The following is a 19,449-nucleotide window of genomic DNA, read 5'->3' on the forward strand; positions in this document are numbered from 1 at the left end:
TGGGACAACTATAGTCCAGTTTCTTAAAGTGTTCTGACTGCATATACATATTTACTTGAAACCGTCTCATGCCATCTATCCACTCAGTTCCACATTTCAACCAGACAAGCATCCATCAACACTCTAGCTTGGAATGAGTTCTAATAAGAGAAGTGTTTCTGCAAACCAGAATTCTAAACCAAAGATTTTTCCAAAAGAAAGATTACATGCTTACCGTATAGAGCTCGTTAAGAACCTTCATTAAGTCCTCATGAAGTTGGAATGCAATCTCTTTGCTCTGCAATGAGAAAAAATTAACAATATTAAAAACTGTAACAGAAACTTGTTTCTAGATGACTTACATCTTAAGAAGTCCACTGACTGAAAATAGAAGAATGTGTATAACACAACAGAAGGCCAGCACGACCCTGATACAATGAACATCTTTGATCAAATGGCCCTTTCTAAATACTAGATGTGTGCACCAATGGTTACCACTGGCTGGACAGAAGCAAAGAAGTGGACAGTGTGAATGGCTCTCCCACCATCCAAATCAGACTTTATCAAGAGCTAGAAAAGGGAGGGTGAAGCACCGTGCTTGCTCAGAAGTTGAGTTGCAGAACTTAAGTCATGAAAAGATGAATTCCAGCATCTTGCTTCCCATCTCAGTATCATCACAAGGGAATTTTGCAGTGTGAGTCCCCAGAAGCTTAGTTAGAAACCAAAAGGGAAATTTACTCTCCCTTTCCAAAATAACTATGTGACTGACTACAAAATTTTTTTTTAATTAAAGCATAGTTGATTTACAATGTTGTGTTAGTTTCTGGTGTATAGCACAGTGATTCAGTTATACATATACATATACATATATATATATGTGTATATATATATGTTCTTTTTCAGATTCTTTTCCATTATAGATTATTACAAGATATTGAATATAGTTCCCTGTGCTATACAGTAGGATCTTGTTGTTTTATCTATTTTATATATAGTAGTTTCTGTCTGCTAATCACAAACTCCTAATTTATCCCTCCCCACCTCTTTCCCCTTTGGTAACCATAAGTTTGTTTTCTATGTCTGTGAGTCTGTTTCTGTTTTATAAATAAGTTCATTTACATCATTTTTAAAGATTCTACATATAAGGGATATCATATGATACTTGTCTCTCCCTTTGACTGACTACAATTTTAATTTTAAGAAAACACTTTCACGGTAGTGAGTTGGTAAGGCCACTTATGCTCCACATACTTTTTGCCTCTGCATTTATTATTGTTATTTTTTCATTAAGACAAAAAAGAGAGTTTTACTTTTCCACTCAGTGGGTAAATGACAGCATTTAAGATATTCTTCCCTAGGCTAATTTTGAGGGTTTGACAGAGGAGTATTTGAATATTTTTTTTCAGCAAAATCTGTAAGTTAACTTTAAAGGAAATCATATATCCAAATTACTTTTCTTTTTTTTTCCCTGTTTTGAGTTTATTTAGTCAGGTACAGAAAATGGAAAAAAATGTGTAGCATGGCTTAATCTACAGTTTTTGAGACAATAACAACAACATCCATGGTTCATTTATGTGTCTTCTACTGGGCTGTCAGGACTGGGAGAGTAAGGACCATATCTGTATCAGCTCTGCGACCCCAGTGTCCTGCACAGTGCTTGGGCACGAGGACAGAACTAGGGTGAGGCAAGTGAGGTGCCGAGGGTATGGCATTTAAGAAGACACTAGTCCAGGTCCCACTTGGGCACAAAGGAAGCTTCCAATCAGCACTTGCTAAATGAATCTGTAAATAAATTGAAATACTGTTGTTTGTGTGATTTGCTGAAGTAGTTACTGCCTTTGGTGAAGGCTGGTCACTGGTGAGAGGGCAGAGAAGAAAGGCCCATAGACCACCCTTAATAAAATCAGAGGATCTAGATGAAACACAGTCCATCTGCCAACACTAGGTCATTGGGTTAGGCCTCCCTTAAAAAAGGCCACATGTGCTGAAGCAAAAATTTGTGAACATAAACTAGTGTGGGAAGATGATATCAGAGCAATAGCTAAACTTTGAGAAATTCAAGTTCGTTAGCTGCATTTGTCCCTGGGTTTTCTTGGAGTGATAAAGGGTGCTGGTGTTTATCGAGTTCTGAAAGATTTAAAATCCCTACACTTGAGTTAGAGATTTTATGTTTTGCTGTGTCCCTGCTATGTGAAGAGGTGGGTTAAGAATCACTGAAGGGTGAAAGGAAAGCCACAAGTGAGCAAATGAAGCCAACTGAAACTCATTTTATTTCCCTTAAATCTTGGCTATTCTGACTATATACATTACACTGCAATCTCCTATGACTTCAGCTTGGTGTTATTTTAATATCATATTTCATTCAAGGATCTGAGCTACCAATTCAGAACTCTCTAATGGGATCAAAGGCTACCAAGTAACTCTGCTCAGCTGCCCACATTTCAGGTAGCAAGTCCAAAAAGAAAATATTTCTTGGCTAAGACTTTAGAACAATAACCCCCCAAATCCCTTAGGTCCAATTAACTGCAAGCCAAGAATATTTACGATCAGATTGAACACTTGGGTTTGGGGCGATAAGGGCCTGCTAAACCAGCCAAGTCAAATATCTTACAACAGCAAAAAGGTTCTTTGTACATTTCACATTTTACAAGATTTCAGGTAATGCGGTAGAGGAAGTCTGGCAAAACAGACACTGTTCTCTGCTGAGCACACTCACATTTTTGGTTCACCTTTCCTCAGAAGCCCTGAAATATAAAAAATCTGTCTGGGAGGCAGTATAGAATAACACTTCGAAGCAAGGACTCTGGAGTCAGAATGCTGGGACTGAAGTCTCAAGGGCTTTGAACTCCCCTGTGCCTGAGTTTCCAGATCTATAAAAGGAATGTAGTCATGGTACCTAAGTCATAGGGTTGATGAGAGCATTAACCAGATGACACATACACAGAACTCAGAATGGTACCTAACACACAGTAAACATCCCACAAATGTTATAATTATTTAATTCTTTCCCAGACACTGTAACGGTTAACCCTCTTGAGTGAAAAGCCCACATGGTATTCTTTCTTCTTTTGGTCTCTACGGACACGTATTCCATTGACTTCCACGTAGAAAGTGCTTGGCAGATACTGGTTGAATTGAATTGGATGTCCTTCACCCCACTCCCCATTACCCTGGCCTTTAGATCCACCCAAGTGACCCCTGATTTGGAAGTGCCTCAAGTATTGTGCTCCAGCCCTTGAGCCCTTCTTACATCCATACACCCTTGCCACACATGTACACTGAACTTATCTATGTTCCATTTTCGTGGGTATACTACTGGTGGTACCAGATGAATTAATCAAACATCTACTAGGAAATGGATAATTCCTCAAGCCAATGGGATAACATATATACAAGTCATGAAAGAGGCCGTTAAGGAGCCAGGCTTCAGTGGGAACTTTAAATTCTGTGAGAAGTTGGTGGCAAGTTATTTTCAGGTAGGTAGAGCCCCAGCTACCCTCATGACACATCACGGAAGTTTCCGCCTAGATGTTCACTTTGAATGACAGTCTAAACTCTCCATGGCCTATTAGTAGCCTCGAAATTAACCATTTTCTCCCCGCCCTGCACCACTCCTTTTGCCTGCAAAAACTGTTAAAAGAATTGGGCTGTGCTCTGAAACACTAGACCATGTGACTGAAGGGTGAAGCATGAATTTGCACACCCTTTTGTTCACAGATACCCGGGCCAGACAACATCAAGTCCTAGTCTGAGTGCTGGGGGCCTGGTCCCTGTCCCCATGGCATAGAAGCAACGACAAGATCACCTCATGTTATCCCCACCCCAACTTTAAACATGTCTCCAATTTATTACAGTAACAGTGAAAAATAGTCCTTTCTTCTAAATATGACTCTGGACCCAAAGAGAAGCAATCTTAAAACAAAACACATCTGCTGTAGCACACAGGATGCTGACATACTCAACTAATGCACTGAAACCCTTTAATTAGAAAATATCTGAATTATCAAAAGTCCATCAAAATTCAATAGGTTTAAGTATACCTCTGGATTCTATTTCATTAAAAATTTGAAAACAGTGAGAGCAGACCCTTGACCCTTGACCAAGAGCTGCTAGATAAGAAAAAGGATATGGGTATTAAGGAAAGCAATCAATGTTCCCTTTGTACAAGAGAAAAAAATAACTTTATGAAATGATATATGCTTGAAATAAAGTATTTTTCATGTTATTTGCGATTGGCTGATTAAAATTACTTTTGCACAGGGAAGGAGAGTCCCCTCCAACTGCTTCAAGTACAGAGTAGAAAAAGCGAACAGTTTTTTTTCCCCCCATTCTGTGGGCCTATATAAGTTCAAATGATGGTAAAAACTTCTAATGCATTGCAATAGGATTCTAGGATTCTGACCCAAGGGGAAAGAAAATGGTTAGAACTTCCATTCAGTTGACATTTATTAAATGTCCCCAATGTGTAAACCCAGAGTTGAATACCAAGTCAATTTCTAATTGTTTCCTATTTATTATCACTTTTATGTTTCAGACAATTCAAACATAAGTCCAAAATGAACAGCCCCAAAGTTTCCACCTTTTTTCATTATAAAAATGAATTAAGTGTATTAAATAATATTGGAAAAATAGAGAACAGAAGGCCCAAACTACCACCATTATAATTTTTTGTGTGTGTGTGTGTGGTACACGGGCCTCTCACTGTTGTGGCCTCTCCCGTTGTGGAGCACAGGCTCTGGACACGCAGGTTCAGCGGCCATGGCTCATGGGCCCAGCCGCTCCGCGGCATGTGGGATCTTCCCAGACCGGGGCACGAACTCGTGTCCCCTGCATCGGCAGGCGGACTCTCAACCACTGCGCCACCAGGGAAGCCCCACCATTATAATTTGATGGGTGTATTTCCTTCAAGTTTATTTATCTAAACAGAGGTGTGAGTTGTAATCATTCTATAATAATAAAGTATCTTTTTTCTACTCTGCTTTTTCCAGTTATCATACATTTTTCCATGTACTTATATAATTTTTAGAACGTTATTATTGATTAAAATAACTACACAGTGAATGTATATTAACCATTCTTCTATTATGGTTTCCAATGTTTCCACTATTTTCCATCAATCATTCAATTACTTACTTATTCATTCAGTTTCACCTATATATATATATATATATATATATTTTGTGTGTGTGTGTGTGTGTGTGTGTGTGTGGTACACGGGCCTCTCACTGTTGTGGCCTCTCCCGTTGCGGAGCACAGCCTCTGGACGTGCAGGCTCAGCGGCCATGGCTCACGGGCCCAGCCGCTCCGTGGCATGTGGGATCCTCCCGGACTGGGGCACGAACCCGTGTCCCCTGCATCGGCAGGCGGACCCCCAACCACTGCGCCACCAGGGAAGCCCTCACCAATATATTTTAATCACCCTGAACTATTATCATGAATGCTGTTCTAAAGTCCTATCTTGCATTTTGCGCTGTTGCCTTAGTGTCAATTCCCGGACATGAAATTACCAGGATAAAAGTATTGACATTTTAAAGACCCTGGATTCACATTGGAAGATTACTTTCTAAAAGGGTTATAATGAATTTATATCGCTTCCAGGACAATAGTGTTACTCATGCCAGAATCTGGGGTTCATCCCAGACTTGCTTCTTCTCCTTGAAAGAGAAGCCACCAATCCTATCTACTCTGGTTGATCTGTTTTTCTGTATGTCATGAGAATTTTTTTTAAAGATAAAGACCTAGGGAACCCCCTGGCAATCCACTGTTTAGGACTCTGCCTTTCCACTGCAGGGGGCACGGGTTCAATCCCTGTCGGGGAACTAAGATCCTGTAAGCTGCGTGGTGCAGCACCCTCCCCCCACCAAAAAAAGATGAAGAGCTAATTATGTCCTTCTTCTGATTAAAACCCATCAAATTCTTGCTAAACTTTTTTCAGGATAGAGTTACAATTTCTTAAATCACTCATAACTTCCCCTGTCAAACTAGTCTACCTTACCTTCCACAAATCTCAAACCACATCCTTTAGCCTGATAAGCTGCTCAGTCCCAGGTTCTACTTGCCCATCTCTGCCTTCCCCATGCCGTCCTCACTGGCCTAGTACAATCCTACATGCTACTACTTTGTGAAAAGTTTCTTGTAACTTTTACCTTGTGCTTCAAATAAGGAAATTAGACCCTCCCTTCTTTGTGACTGTATAATACGTTCATTCATTATCACTTCTAGGCTGTATGATTTAGTGGTTAGTTGTTCAAACTCTAAAACTGGATGCCTGTTATCAAACTCTCTTGTCTGTGCATAAGTTGAATAATTTTGTGAGTTTCCTCAATGGCAAAACAGAGATACCCACAGCCTCTACATCGCAGGGTTTTATTGGGATGGTCCTTATTAAACACTTAACACAAAACCCAGCACACAGTTGAGTGTTAAACTGATGCTGCCCGTTATTACTACGCTCATCATGTTTCTTTTTCTCTTCATAAACAGAGGGTTTCTTTGAAAGCAGGGACTGTGTCCTAATCATTTTTGTGTTCCCAGGGCCTGCCGTGGTGCCTGGCACACTGTAGGTGCTCGATATACCTTGGATGAATGAATGGGACCCAGAGCTGAGTAAGGCATGGCTTCCTCCCTCCAGAGTCCACAGTCTCATGGAGGAGCTACATGTGCCCGAACAGCTTCCTATACAGAGCACTGTGATAAGTGCTACACTGGGTGGACCCTGGCCAGTATCTCTATTCCTGGAGAACAGCAGGTTTGCTCCCTGGAACCTCCCAGAAAGGGGAGAAAGGAAGGCAGAACCAAGAGCATAATTAATACAACCATAATTGAGTACATTGGGCAATCGATCAACTGATCTATATGGTTGTATTAAATGACCAATTCAGAGGGCCTCTGGCCTCTCACAGAGTTATTTTTAAAGTAAATCTATTGTGATGACCAGTCAAGGAATCCTGACCTTATGCTGAGTCAGAGTGAGACTAAGAGAGAAGAAGGAAAACCAGATTAAATATTTAATGAGAGGGCTGCAAATGATTATAGTGCCTCACGCTCAGTGAGTTTTGGATGTAAATTCTGGTTAAAAGGGTCAGGCCATACCTCTACAGTGTGTGTGCTTTTAAATTTCCAAAACCTCATGCTCATGTGTCTTTATAGATTCTCTTAATTCATGTAAACTCTGAAGATAGCAGCAACAGCATCCCCCAAAATGCCTAATGGAAAAATCTGGGCTGGGCTTAATGGCCTGAAGCAAGCTATAATATTTAGAGTAGTTGCACATTTCCTTTCTATCTGTCAAGGGACATGGATTTGTACTTATTAAAATCACAACTAAATATCAGTGTATGGAATTAGCCTCACGATCTACTGCATTCCCAAGGCGAAAAATAATCAACATTCTTTTAGATAAAACTCCATGACACTAGAAAATGTGGGAAAGTTAGAAAAAAAATCATAGATACAGGGGAACCAGAGCTTCATTTTGAAACAAGACAAAACTTAACCTTAAAGGAAATATCTGGGGCTTCTCCTAGAATATTTACTAACGTAACTGCTAGGCAAATGTGGCATTCGACTGTGCTCAGCCTGTGAGCAGGCAAAAGTGCAAAGTCACGTACACCAGTGTCACTCATAACCACCCAGGTTTAAAGAGCACTTGAACAGACAGATTAAGTAACTCAAGACTGAAATTTTAAATCCTACAGGGAATAAAGTAGATGAAACAATTATTATCATTTTCAGCTTGCATTTCCTTAACTCTTCAAGAAACACAATTTTTCATGCTAGGGATATTTCTCTACTCAAAATGGCGATACACTGGAAACACCATTTCAGTGCCTCTAAAGGAATAATCACTTAGGCATAATTCTCAGCAGTGGATATAAACAAACCTACCTAATTAAAATCAGAACGTGTTATGAAACTCTGGTTAAGACTGTAATATAATTAACTAAAAACTATCAGAAATACATTTCCAGACCACTTTTCAATACGCTGAACTTAACAAAAATGTAATAACTCAGCTTTATTAATAATTCCTTAACAATTATCATAATAATACATCGTCTTTAGTACATGAAACTGAGTCTACTAGTTTATCACTAAAGACAACTGTCTTTCTCTCCTGTGACAGGTGTGATTGTGCAAAGATCCAGTGTGACCAAAAGCTTACATCTATGGCACAGTTGGCTGGGGTTATGAGTATAACCTGTGGTGAAGCAAACTAGACCATATTGTGTAGGGAACCCATGACCTCAGTCTTAATAGTACTGTGGTAAGAAAAATCCAGGGACTGTTTACAAAACTAAATAAAGTAAGTAGGAGATCTGCTCATTTATAAGTCATTCATTGAATTAGTAAGCAAAAGGCAGAGATTCTTTGAGATACTGATAAAAGTTCATTTATTCATGTACACACTCATGCATTCAGTCATCCATTCTACCAGTTTATATGAGTACCTTCTATGTGCCAAAGATAGAAAAGTGGTCTTACATTTTAGTGAGAGAGGTAAACAAAACAATTTCAATTCAGTCTGATTTATGCTTATTCAAACAATTTAAGTCAAGTGAAATTTCTCTATATAACTCTTGAACCAAGCCCAAAATTTAATAAACCAATCTTCAAGAATTTATCCTAAATCAGAAATTTCCTTTAAAGATATATATTTATCCTAATACTAATAGTACCATCTCAGAACTACAACTCATTAATTGGTCTATAGAATTAACCATGTATTTAAGTAAAGGTAGCTTAAGGAATAGAAAAAAAACAAAAAACAAATTCCCATGGGGTAAGTGTCCTGTTCACCAAGAACTTGGTTCCTTGAATACTACCAGAGAATTTGAGAAAACACCTATGGCTAGTAGGCAAATGTACATGGGGTGACAGCCTACTTGAAGCAGGAAAAAACAAACCCCAAACCATCAACATAGATCCAGATTATTGGTCAGATTATTTAAGTATCTTTACTTCTCTGAGCTGTTTCCTAATCTGAAAAATGGAGAAGATTCCCATAATATACTCCCTAGGGTTCTTAAGAGGATTAAATGAGATATCCATTGTTACGTGCTTAACAAGGTGCCTGGCACATACCAAGCACTCCATAAATGTAACTGTCATGATGCTATTATTAGCTAAGCATCATATCCTTGTTTCATTTCATGAAGTCACCCTGTAACAGTCTACTCATAGCAACTTTCAAATCAGTATGTCTCAGATGGTCACTTCAACCTAATTCAAGATTTACTTTCTAGAATACTTGTGTTTGATATACTATTATACCAAGGAGGATAAAGTCTATTCCAGAGAACACTGCAAAGCTACAAGGAAGCAGAACTCTTAATTCTGAGTAAGCCCTTGCTGACTTTAGACTGTTAGGTCTTCCTTAGAATAAAGTAAAACTTGTCTCCACTTTAATTCTACCAGGCAGTCTTAACTGTTATAGACTTGTAGAGCTAGTTAATCTAAGCCATCTTCTACATGACAGGTCTTCAAATATTTGAGACAGTTACTATTCCTAGCTAAGGCTTACTTTCTCTGTACCAAACATTCCCACTGTCTTCAACTGTTCCTTATATGACACAGTTTAAAGAAATGAAGAGAGAATTCTCTTTGCCTCCCAGATAACTTTCACTGTCTTGGAGCTAGTGGCATTAAGGACATATAAAGTATTTCTTTATACTTCAAGGGGTAGAAGCTAAGATCCTGGGAAGATCAGGAGGCAACAAACACCTCTCAGTGACTTGCATTTGCTTGCAATCACCCTGTTTTGCGGTGGCAGTCCAAACCCATATCTGCATAGTTAAGGTAAGCCCAAGAATCCTGGAATCATTGTTAGCTTTTTTTTTTTTTCTCCAACAGGCTAAAGAGCCATCAGATAAAGGAGTAGAAGCCTTACAATCTGATTAGGATGGACTGAATAAGAACTGTCCTGGTTTTGAATTTCCAAGAGACCTTTCATAAAACAACAAAAAGCCATTTGATTCATTCTTGATCTACATGGATGAGATCTTTTTGAAGACAATATCATTATAAGTACGGAGATACTCTCTGGCCATAACTCATGGTAGAGCAAAAATCATCACCCAGAGTACTAATGCACCAGCTTCCTCACTAGGTTCCCCAAGACTGGTTTCTTCTCATTCCAATTTACTCCTCACAATGCTCTCAAAAAACAAAGCTGATTATGCCATATCCCTGATGCAAAATCTCTCTTGGCTTCCTTAGTTGCTTAGATGAAAACATACCAGTTCATTAAACTGAAAATCAAAATTCTTCCATGCCTGCAGCCCTCACCCCCAACCTGCCTTTCTAGATCACAGGTAGCTGTTATCCCACTATGTACAGTTTGCCATGTCATAGGCTATACTCCTAATCCCAGCCAGCTGTGTAACTGATGTGAGCTTTAGGTCCAGGCCAAAAAGAGGTGGCCTACGATGACAATTCACTTCCGTTAAGAGTTGTGAAGATGCGGCCAAGAGCCTCACCTACCGTCATCTTCCCCTAGCATCATTTCCTGGATATGTGCTAGTCTTGATCAGAACCCCAGGCCCTTGTCCTGTGCTGTTCTCTACATACATATAGAAGAAGGCACTTCCCCTAATTCCTCTGTAAAACCTCACCAAGTTTAAGACGTTGATCAAATGCCGCTCTCTCTGTGAAGCCTTTCTCCATTTTCCTAGGCAGTATGCCTTACTCAATCATCTGTGCATTTGTGCTCTTGGGTCCTATTTCTGTAAGAGCAGTTCCAACTTATAATGTAATTTTTATCTCTATACTTCCTTTCGTTACTAGATTATAAGCCCCTTTGGAATACTAATTGAGGATTTGTGTCTTACTTTTGTGACCCTAGAACCCACCATTGTGCCTGTCACATAACGATAATCAATAAAGGTTTGCTGAATGAATAATGAAATAGAATGTCTACTCTGTTTTGGAAAAGAGAACTGATTTCAGTAAAGCTAGGTTTCAGAAAAAAAAGGAAATGAGAGGAAAAGTAGAAGTTGCAATGAATTTGTCATGACTGGTCAGTGTAATTATAAGACCTTGCCAAAAAATAAAAGGCTATTTTAGCAGCCCCTTGAAATCTCTATCTTTAGAGCTAAAGAAATGAAATTTTAATGGCCATGTTTACTCAAGCCAGTGCACTAAGCCAATTATGGTTCTGTGTTCACTTGAAACTACCAAAGTTTAAAAAGTAAAAGTGGTGCATGTATTTATTTACTATTGTTATTGAACATTAGTGGGTTTTCTCAATACATATAGTTCATACAGCCAGTGTCAAATTTTGTTTTAAGTTTCTAGATTGATCTGACAAAGTATTTAGTTGGTAAAATTTCTGCTTGTTTCTATTTAATTGCCTCTCTAACAATGAGAAAAAAATGTTTCCCTTTGATTGAGATTTAAAAGATACTGAAATCAATCTGACAACCACATTCAGTGTTTGTTTGCAAGTGCATATTTTTGGGTTGCTATTACTCAAGGTATCACAAGAGTTTCTTAATCCAAATATTTGCTCTATGTGCAATATCCCCCAATATGGCGTTTCTTGCAGTTGCTGGAAATCTTTTAGAATCCTACCATGTGAAATTATAATTTTTTTTTTTTTTTTTTGCGGTACGCGGGCCTCTCACTGTTGTGGCCTCTCCCGTTGCGGAGCATAGGCTCTGGACGCGCAGGCTCAGCGGCCATGGCTCACAGGCCCAGCCGCTCCGCGGCATGTGGGATCCTCCCGGACCGGGGCATGAACCCATGTCCCCTGCATCGGCAGGCGGACTCTCAACCACTGCGCCACCAGGGAAGCCCCTACCATGTGAAATTAAACAAAGTCTTCAAATGGTCAGAAACGCTGGCTAGCAACCAGAGTACTGTTCTCAGGTTGCTTCAGACTTTGTTGATCTCAACTACAGACACCTCGACCTACGGTAGGAATGTTCTCTCCTCATCAGTTCTTTTAAGAATGTAGTTTCCTTCTTGGATGAGGAGAATGGGTAAGGATTCAGTGTTCAAGGCTCTTTGAAAATGAACTTTCTTAAGTGCTGATCTTTTATGAATAACTGAACCTAAATAAACCTGGTATTGAATATATATATATATATATATATATATTAAACTTCTCTTGATGGGAGATGAGAGACTGGGTGCCTTTGACCTACTCCATATTTGTTAATTTAATCTAGAGTTGTAAACCCTGTAATTGATATGTAAACCAAATTGGAACATTTCTTTTAAAAAAAAGTTTGGAAAAATGGAAAACTCAAGTTGGATTAATGGTTCTCAACTTGGTCCAATTTCCCCCCCCAGGGGACATTAGATAACATCTGAAGGAATATTTGGTTGTCAAAACTAATAAGGTGCTACTGGCATCTAGCAGGTAGAGAAATCCACAGTCATCCAATTGTTCTTCCATCGGTAGTGTGTTATTTTTCTCTGGCCGCTTTCAATATATTTTTCTTTGTCTTTAGTTTTTGGTTTGATTATTATGAGTGTAGGCATGTACTTCTTTGGATTCATCTAGCTTGGGTTTTGCTGGCTTCTTGAATGGGTAGGCTTTATCTTATTTGCCAGATTTGGGAAGTTTTGTTGTAATTATTTTTTCAAATGTTTTTTCTACCCACTCACTTTCTCGTCTCCTCAGAGACTCTGCTGACATGAATATCAGACCTTTTAGGATTGTCCCAACACTCCCTGAGGCACTGATTATTTTTTCCCCAATCTTTTATTCTGTTGTTCAGGTTAGATAATTTCTGTTAATCTATCTTTAAGATGAACTGAAACTAATCTCTTCCCTCTGTTATCTTTATTCTTCTTTTGAAACCCGTCTAGTGAGTTTTTAATTTTGGTTACTGTATTTTCAGTTCTAAAATTTCCATTTGGTTCTTTCTTTCTTTTTTTTTTTTTTTGCTGAGACTTATCTTTCCATTCGTTTCAACAGTATTTGCTCTCACTTCTCGGAACATTTTTATCATGGTTGCTTTAAAAGTCTTTGTTAGCTAATTCCGCCATTTGTGTCCTTCAGGATTGGCCATTTATTGATTGTCTCTTCTCATGTCAGCTGAGGTTTTCCTGGTTCTTTGTATGCTGAGTAATTGGGAATATACTCTGGATATTTTGAATATTATGTTATGAGACTCTGGGTTTTATTTAAACCACATGTAGAATGTTGATATTTTTGTTTTATCAGGAAATCAACCAAGTTGAATTCAGGATGCAAATTCTGACCAGCCTTCTACAGGGTGTGGTTTCAATATCCATACTGTTTCCAACACCTTTGTAGCACTATTTGGATCTGACTTGCATATGCACCATTCAGTGGCCAGTCTGGAGCCCAGGCAGTGGTCTATCCCTTAGTTCAGCTCCCGAAGTCTTTGGTAGGTATACTGCTTAAGATCAAACCCAAGCATGTGCAGGTCAGGAGAGAGCCCAGGAGTTAATAAAGAACTTCATGAGATTGCTTTTAAAATCTACACCCTCTCTGTAATCTCCCTAGTACTTTTTGGTTCCTTTGACACCCCCTTTCAGTCCTCAGCCCAGAAGGCTGGCACTTTAGTTATCCCACCCTGCCACAGACTTGCCATGACTCATTTCTCCTCTGATTTTTCTCTCTTAGGAAGTAGACAGCATGTGATAGTGCTGCTTAAATCCAGCCCTGTCAATACTGGGTCTTCTGAAATACCTTGAAATTTCTATTATGTGGCTGACACTTATCTCTGGTTTCTAATACAGATGTAAGTATTCATTATTTATTCATTCAATAAATATTTACATGGTATCTACTATGTGCTAGTCACTGTTTCAGTGAACAATACAAGATTCCTCCCCCTCAGAAACTTACATTTAAATTGAGGAGAGACAGAAAGTAAACAAATATTGAGTAAATACAAAATATGGCAGAAAGGGATAAGTGCTGGAGAGAAAAATAAAGTTAGGGAAAGGAGATGGGGGTATAGACTTCCTTTCAGAGTAAGGTGGGAACGAACAGAGTGAGCAAAGAAGTATGGGATCTGCTTGAAGGTAAAAGGACTGTTCCAGTCTTTCCTATTTATACATTTGATTAGTCATTGCAAAGAGAACTTGGGAGGTAAGGCTGTTGCAGCCCTTGTGCATGCCGCCATCTTGCTCAGAAGTTCCCTGATTTCATGTCTTCATTTTAAGCACCTGAATACTGTATATTCAAAGCACAGTTTTCAAGTGCACTTGGAGAATAGGCTAATTCTCCATTAATAAACAGCATTTCGGGCTGAATTAGTTACTGGATATAGTTCCCCACTTCTTTGTGGTAAACACTGACTGGTGTACTCGGGGCCAAGTTTCTCTAAGGTTTTAGTTTACAATGAATAATTGTTTTCTTTGTGTCTTATACAATACGTTCATTGTACAAAAATCAGAAATTACGAAAAATCAAACAGAAGAAAATAAAAGTAACTTAGAGGTACCCATTTAAAATAATTTTGGTCTATATACTTTCAGATTTTTTTTTTTTTTTTACCATAAATAGGTTTCAAGTGTTTTTGGAAACTATTCTCAATGTAATTATGGGTTCAACTACTACATCATGCTGTGTGACAAAACGTCCAACTTAGCTGACCTCAATGACCTCAGGTTTTTTAACATTATATCACTTTCCAAGAAGACAGACATATAACATCTGCTTAATATATTTAAAAGTCTTTAATGAAGCTTCTAAACTGATGCGGAATGCTCTTATCTAGTAACTCAGCTGCTAAATTTACGGCTAGGTCAATCACATATGTCCTGTTGTCACTAAATAATAAAGGCAACAACATAAATACAAGAAAAGCAGCACTGACAACTGCCATTTATTTATGTGCCAGCCATCCTGATAAGCAATTTATAAATACAAACTAAAAATAGTTTCTAAAATATTTCAGAAAAGCGCATCACTGTAAGAAACGATAGTTTGGTTTTGATTTACTTCTAGAGAAATGAGCTAACCATAGGGTTGATAAAACTCAAGAGAACCAGCTAGTAGCATTAGCTTGAACGACTCTCACTTATTTAACCACTCCCCATCAATTATTAAGCTGTCCCTTGAGGCCACCAGAATACCATTTAATTCTTCTGCTACACTGCACTGAAATGCTTTGAAAAAGTTCCTCTTGTTATATTATTTACCACTGTTGCATCAGCATACTAAATCACATGTGGTAGCTCTCTGCTAATAAATAGTCAGTTTATTTTTCAGGGGATAGATTGCTCCTTGGTAAATCACAGCCATGACCATCTTTACTCCAGAAAGGCAAAAAGTAAGAATTTCATCCAAAGCATGAAATTCTAATGCCACCCTCTGGCCTAATAATTCTACTTCAAGGAATGTAGCATAAGAAAAATATCAAAGATGTGTGAAAGATTTAAATGTCCTACAACGGGAAGAGCAACATGGCCGTGCCGACAGTGAAACATTATGCAGGCGCGAAGTATCCTATTTTAAAAGATTATATCCAGACATGGGAAACGCTAACGATATTTTCCATGAAAAGGGCAGGTTCCCAGGTTATCTGCAATGAAATCTCAATTTTGCAAAATACGTATGTATGTGTGTTTGTGTAGTACACATGTATGCTTATACATATGAATGCTGAAAAGATATAGCGAGAAATATTACCAGTAGGTAGCATTAATATGGGTAACTCATTTCCATTTTTATATTTTTTGGTGTTTTCTAAATTTCTACAATGAATATGTATTTTTATATTCAAAAAGAAATAGACTCTCTTTTATATATAGATTTGTATAGATTTGTACAATAGGAAAGACTCTTTTATTTATAGATCTGTAAAGTTTTCAGATTTTTTTAAACTTAGGGGCTTTTTCTTCAAAACAAGGTTAGAGCCTTAGAGATCTGTACTAGATTAGTATCGTTTATTAACTCAAAGCATCTGCTTGAATATTAACTTATTTTAAATGGCCTAATTGAAAACACAGTGTTTTTTTCTCCCATGAAATGTCTTTGTTTTCTTTCATACTAGGGTATTTAAATAGAATATGATTAGTTTTGATAAAAATTTTAAAATGACCTCAAATTTCCAAATCTTACTAGTAATTTCTCTTTCCTTTCAGATTAGGCCACACAATCAACAATACCAAAAGTGGGTTAATTTAATTCCTGTGAGTCTGAATCTGATAACCTACGGCATTTAGGCCAAAGTGAGGTCATTCTCAGTGGCTTGCAGCCAGTCTCTGCTGCTTTGAATCTCTGCCTATAACTTGGATGACTGACAGATTTTGCTGCCTCATCCAGAACTATCATTCTTCAGGATTTTCATTAGAAATGAATGGGGCCAAGACCCACAGTGTCCCAATCTCAGAAGTTTCTAACCTGTGCGTTGTGTAACATCTCCCGGTTACCACTGAAAAACACCAACACAGTTGTAGTAACTACGAACTATCTAAGGCCTACAGGCAAAGACAAGAAGACGTACCAGCCAGCCCGGCTCTATAAATTATATCTGAGCCTTTTGTTTTCTCATCCCTGAAATGTGGCTTATAATCCCTGTTCATTGGGCAGCTGTGAGGGTGCATGAGTTAATGTGTGAAAAACGCCGGGTACAGTGCTGGGTGCACAGTTAAAATTCAGCAAAGTGGTAGGGTTATGTCATTATTATTGGTGAAGAAACAAAATAAATTATATTTGTACACATATTTATGCAAACCAAGAATAAAAACATTAATAATTTGAGAATAATCCATGGGGAAATGACAGACTTGTAGATTATTTAAAACACACAGAGATAATTGAACATATTCAAAGGCTGCCATTTTATGGTGCTCCCTCTAAACTACATACTTCTGTTAACATTCTTAAACTTGATACAGAAGATCATGTGATAAGGTGCTTAAATAAAGTGATTATTGCGAGCTAGCTGTGGTCTTTCCTACATGGTGACTGCTGATGCTGATTACTTTATGTGTAACATACGAATCACACAATTTCTGGCTGCAGCACCAACCCAGATGCAGACCACTCTTGAGCGTGAGTAATGGAAAGAAGGTGGCAAAATCTCATCACTCCAGCAGGCAGGGCTGGAGAACAGGGCAAGAGGCACCTCACTGCCTCTTGTTCTTCGGGAAGGACAGTAGGACTGATAATGAAAAACCCCTGTGTACAAGCAGTCTCCAAGTTCTGACCTTCCCCTAAAACAGTAAAGCAGAACTTATGAGAGTAAAAGCAGAGTCCTACTCTGTCTGTGCTCACATTGTCCATACCTAACAGAGGGTCTGGAATTGAATGACTCTCACTGTTGAATGAATGAAGAAACCAGTGAAGCCTCAAAGTTAAGACTGTCTATGTGAAATAGCTGTGGGGGACCTGAGAGGCACAGGTATTCACTGTGTTATCCCCTAAGTTCCCAACTGACCAACACAGGTATTCACTGTGTTATCCCCTAAGTTCCCATTAATTGTTGAAATGTGAGGACCAAAATTTTAATTCAGCTCCAAGCAAGGATGTTGGAGCATTTCTCAGAGTCTGTTTACAAACATGGTTTGGAACTTCATAATAAGTGATATACAAATACCATGTGATGATCTGGACGGTGTTCATCACAGTTGTGCTACACAGTCTCTTTAGAATGAGGACACATTTAAGATAATGTCTGGTGTAACTTCACATTACATAATCATTGCAGGTGTAAGGAATAAGTGTTTACAGTATAGATAATAACAAAGATAACAGCTAAAAATTAGTTAGACCATATTAGCATTAAATCCAGACACTGGGGTAAGTAGCTTTCCATGCAGGACTCATGAATCTCCATACAGGTATCTGAAATAGGTTACTATATTTACTTTACAGATGCAGAAAGTGAGACTTAAGAGGTTCACAAACACTCCCAGGTCCACATAGATCATAAGAGTGACAAAACTAAGATTCATATGCAAAGTATCTGATGTTAGAGACTTAGAGATGGATCACTATGTTATTCTGACCAACAGGCTTCATCTACAACTCTAAAGACCTAAATTTGAAATAGCTGATACTTGAATAATTGGGTATTATTATTTTTTTAAAGCTTCCCTTTTTTTTAGCCGTTGAAAACTGTCAAGCATAGGCAACTATTTCTAAAACTGGTTCTGATGTGATTAAAATTTAAGTCTTGAAGCTGTTGCCTATACCTATGCCTGGAATTAGGTATTCCTATAAGTGTCTTCCTGATTATTATATCCATTTGGAAACAAAAACATTCCTAGAATTACCTGCTCCAAACTCCCTATTTGATAGAACAGTCTGGGTAAAAGGATTCTTGGTCAATGACTAAACTGAATACGACACAGCTGTGTAAGAGGCTGTACCTGTCAAGCACCCAACATCTAACTGGATCTCCATACAGACATGGGGTTATTTTTGAAAAATGAGTAAGTTGCAAAATCCCCTCCCAAGAAGAACAAGCATTATGCTCACTAAGGACTCCACAGAAGTTCTAAAGGTCAATTCAGACTGGTTCTGATCATTTCCTTCTGTTTTGATAAAAAATATGCTTCTGGAACCGTAACAATGGAAGAAGAGCTGGAGAAGGAGACGGCTTGATGATATAAAAAAAAAAAAAGCAGAAAAGCCTAGTCTTGCTTTTTAATCTAAAGGGATATGAAGTTCTCTGGACTTGACAGATATGGGTCCTGGCTTCCTATCTTTGCAGATGACAAATGTGTCCTAGTGGGCTGATCTGACTCCTCAAGAAGCTCCAGTCTTACCCTCTCTTAATTTTAAAAACATGGAAAGGTGAGGCATGTCATCTGCTGGGTCTGCTTGAGGAAGTGGAATTTTATACCTGTCACTGTAATGACTATTAACTTTCCAGCTGATCAGCAATAGTTAAAGGTGAGAAGACTGTTCTCCCCACTAAATGCTGAAGTAACCAGGAGTCTGCTATAAGTAGGCAGCTTCCAGGGATTACAATTCTTTGAGTCCCAGAGAATCTGGATCAGAAGAGAACTTCTAGGTAGCAAACAAGCAGGCATGGTGTGTGTGTACTTACTGTACATTCCTGAGGCCCTCTTTCAAGAGCCAAGAACTTATTTCCCCAACTACTGGGAATATTGGCTGCTGGCTGTTGCAACTTACAGCTGACCTCTCTCTCGGAATCACCCTTGGGAACTACCCTCCACCAAGGGGAGCTGCATCACCCCAAGGTGACTCAGCCCCTCCCCAAGGGCAGCTCAAATCCAATGTCTGCAAAACAAAGGCGAGGCCTCCTTGGCGACAAACTCCAAAGGGCCATCCCAGCCCCAGAGCTCCCACAGGCTCACCTTCCCCTTCTGCCAGTCCAGCCTTCCCCTCTCCCTTAGACAGAAGAGAGCACTCTCTTGAATCATCTCCCAAGATCACAAAAGCCGAAGAGTTGGGATTCAAGTCCAAATCCATTTGACTCTCAGCCCTAAGTTTCCATCAACTTTATGAAGCCCTTGACTTTGACATACAAAACACAAATCCTTACAGCTCCGCAAGACATGCGAAGTCCC

At 38.8% G+C, this 19,449-nt stretch overlaps 1 protein-coding gene across 2 annotated transcripts in view; it reads right to left on the reverse strand.

Moving 5' to 3' along the window:
• Nucleotides 1-19,449, reverse strand: part of SRGAP1 (SLIT-ROBO Rho GTPase activating protein 1) — a 375,594-nt gene that overhangs the window by 212,515 nt on the left and 143,630 nt on the right. For both annotated transcript variants that reach the window (XR_014017110.1, XM_081249815.1), the window contains exon 4: nt 215-277. Coding sequence is in view for 1 of the 2 variants with exons in the window: in XM_081249815.1 (XP_081105941.1) it covers nt 215-277 (63 nt within the window). In the remaining variant the exon portion in view is untranslated. The remainder of the gene's footprint in view (nt 1-214; nt 278-19,449) is intronic.

The sequence above is a fragment of the Mesoplodon bidens genome, assembly GCF_964165515.1.
Source record: "Mesoplodon bidens genome assembly, chromosome: 11".
Taxonomy (NCBI): domain Eukaryota; kingdom Metazoa; phylum Chordata; class Mammalia; order Artiodactyla; family Ziphiidae; genus Mesoplodon; species Mesoplodon bidens.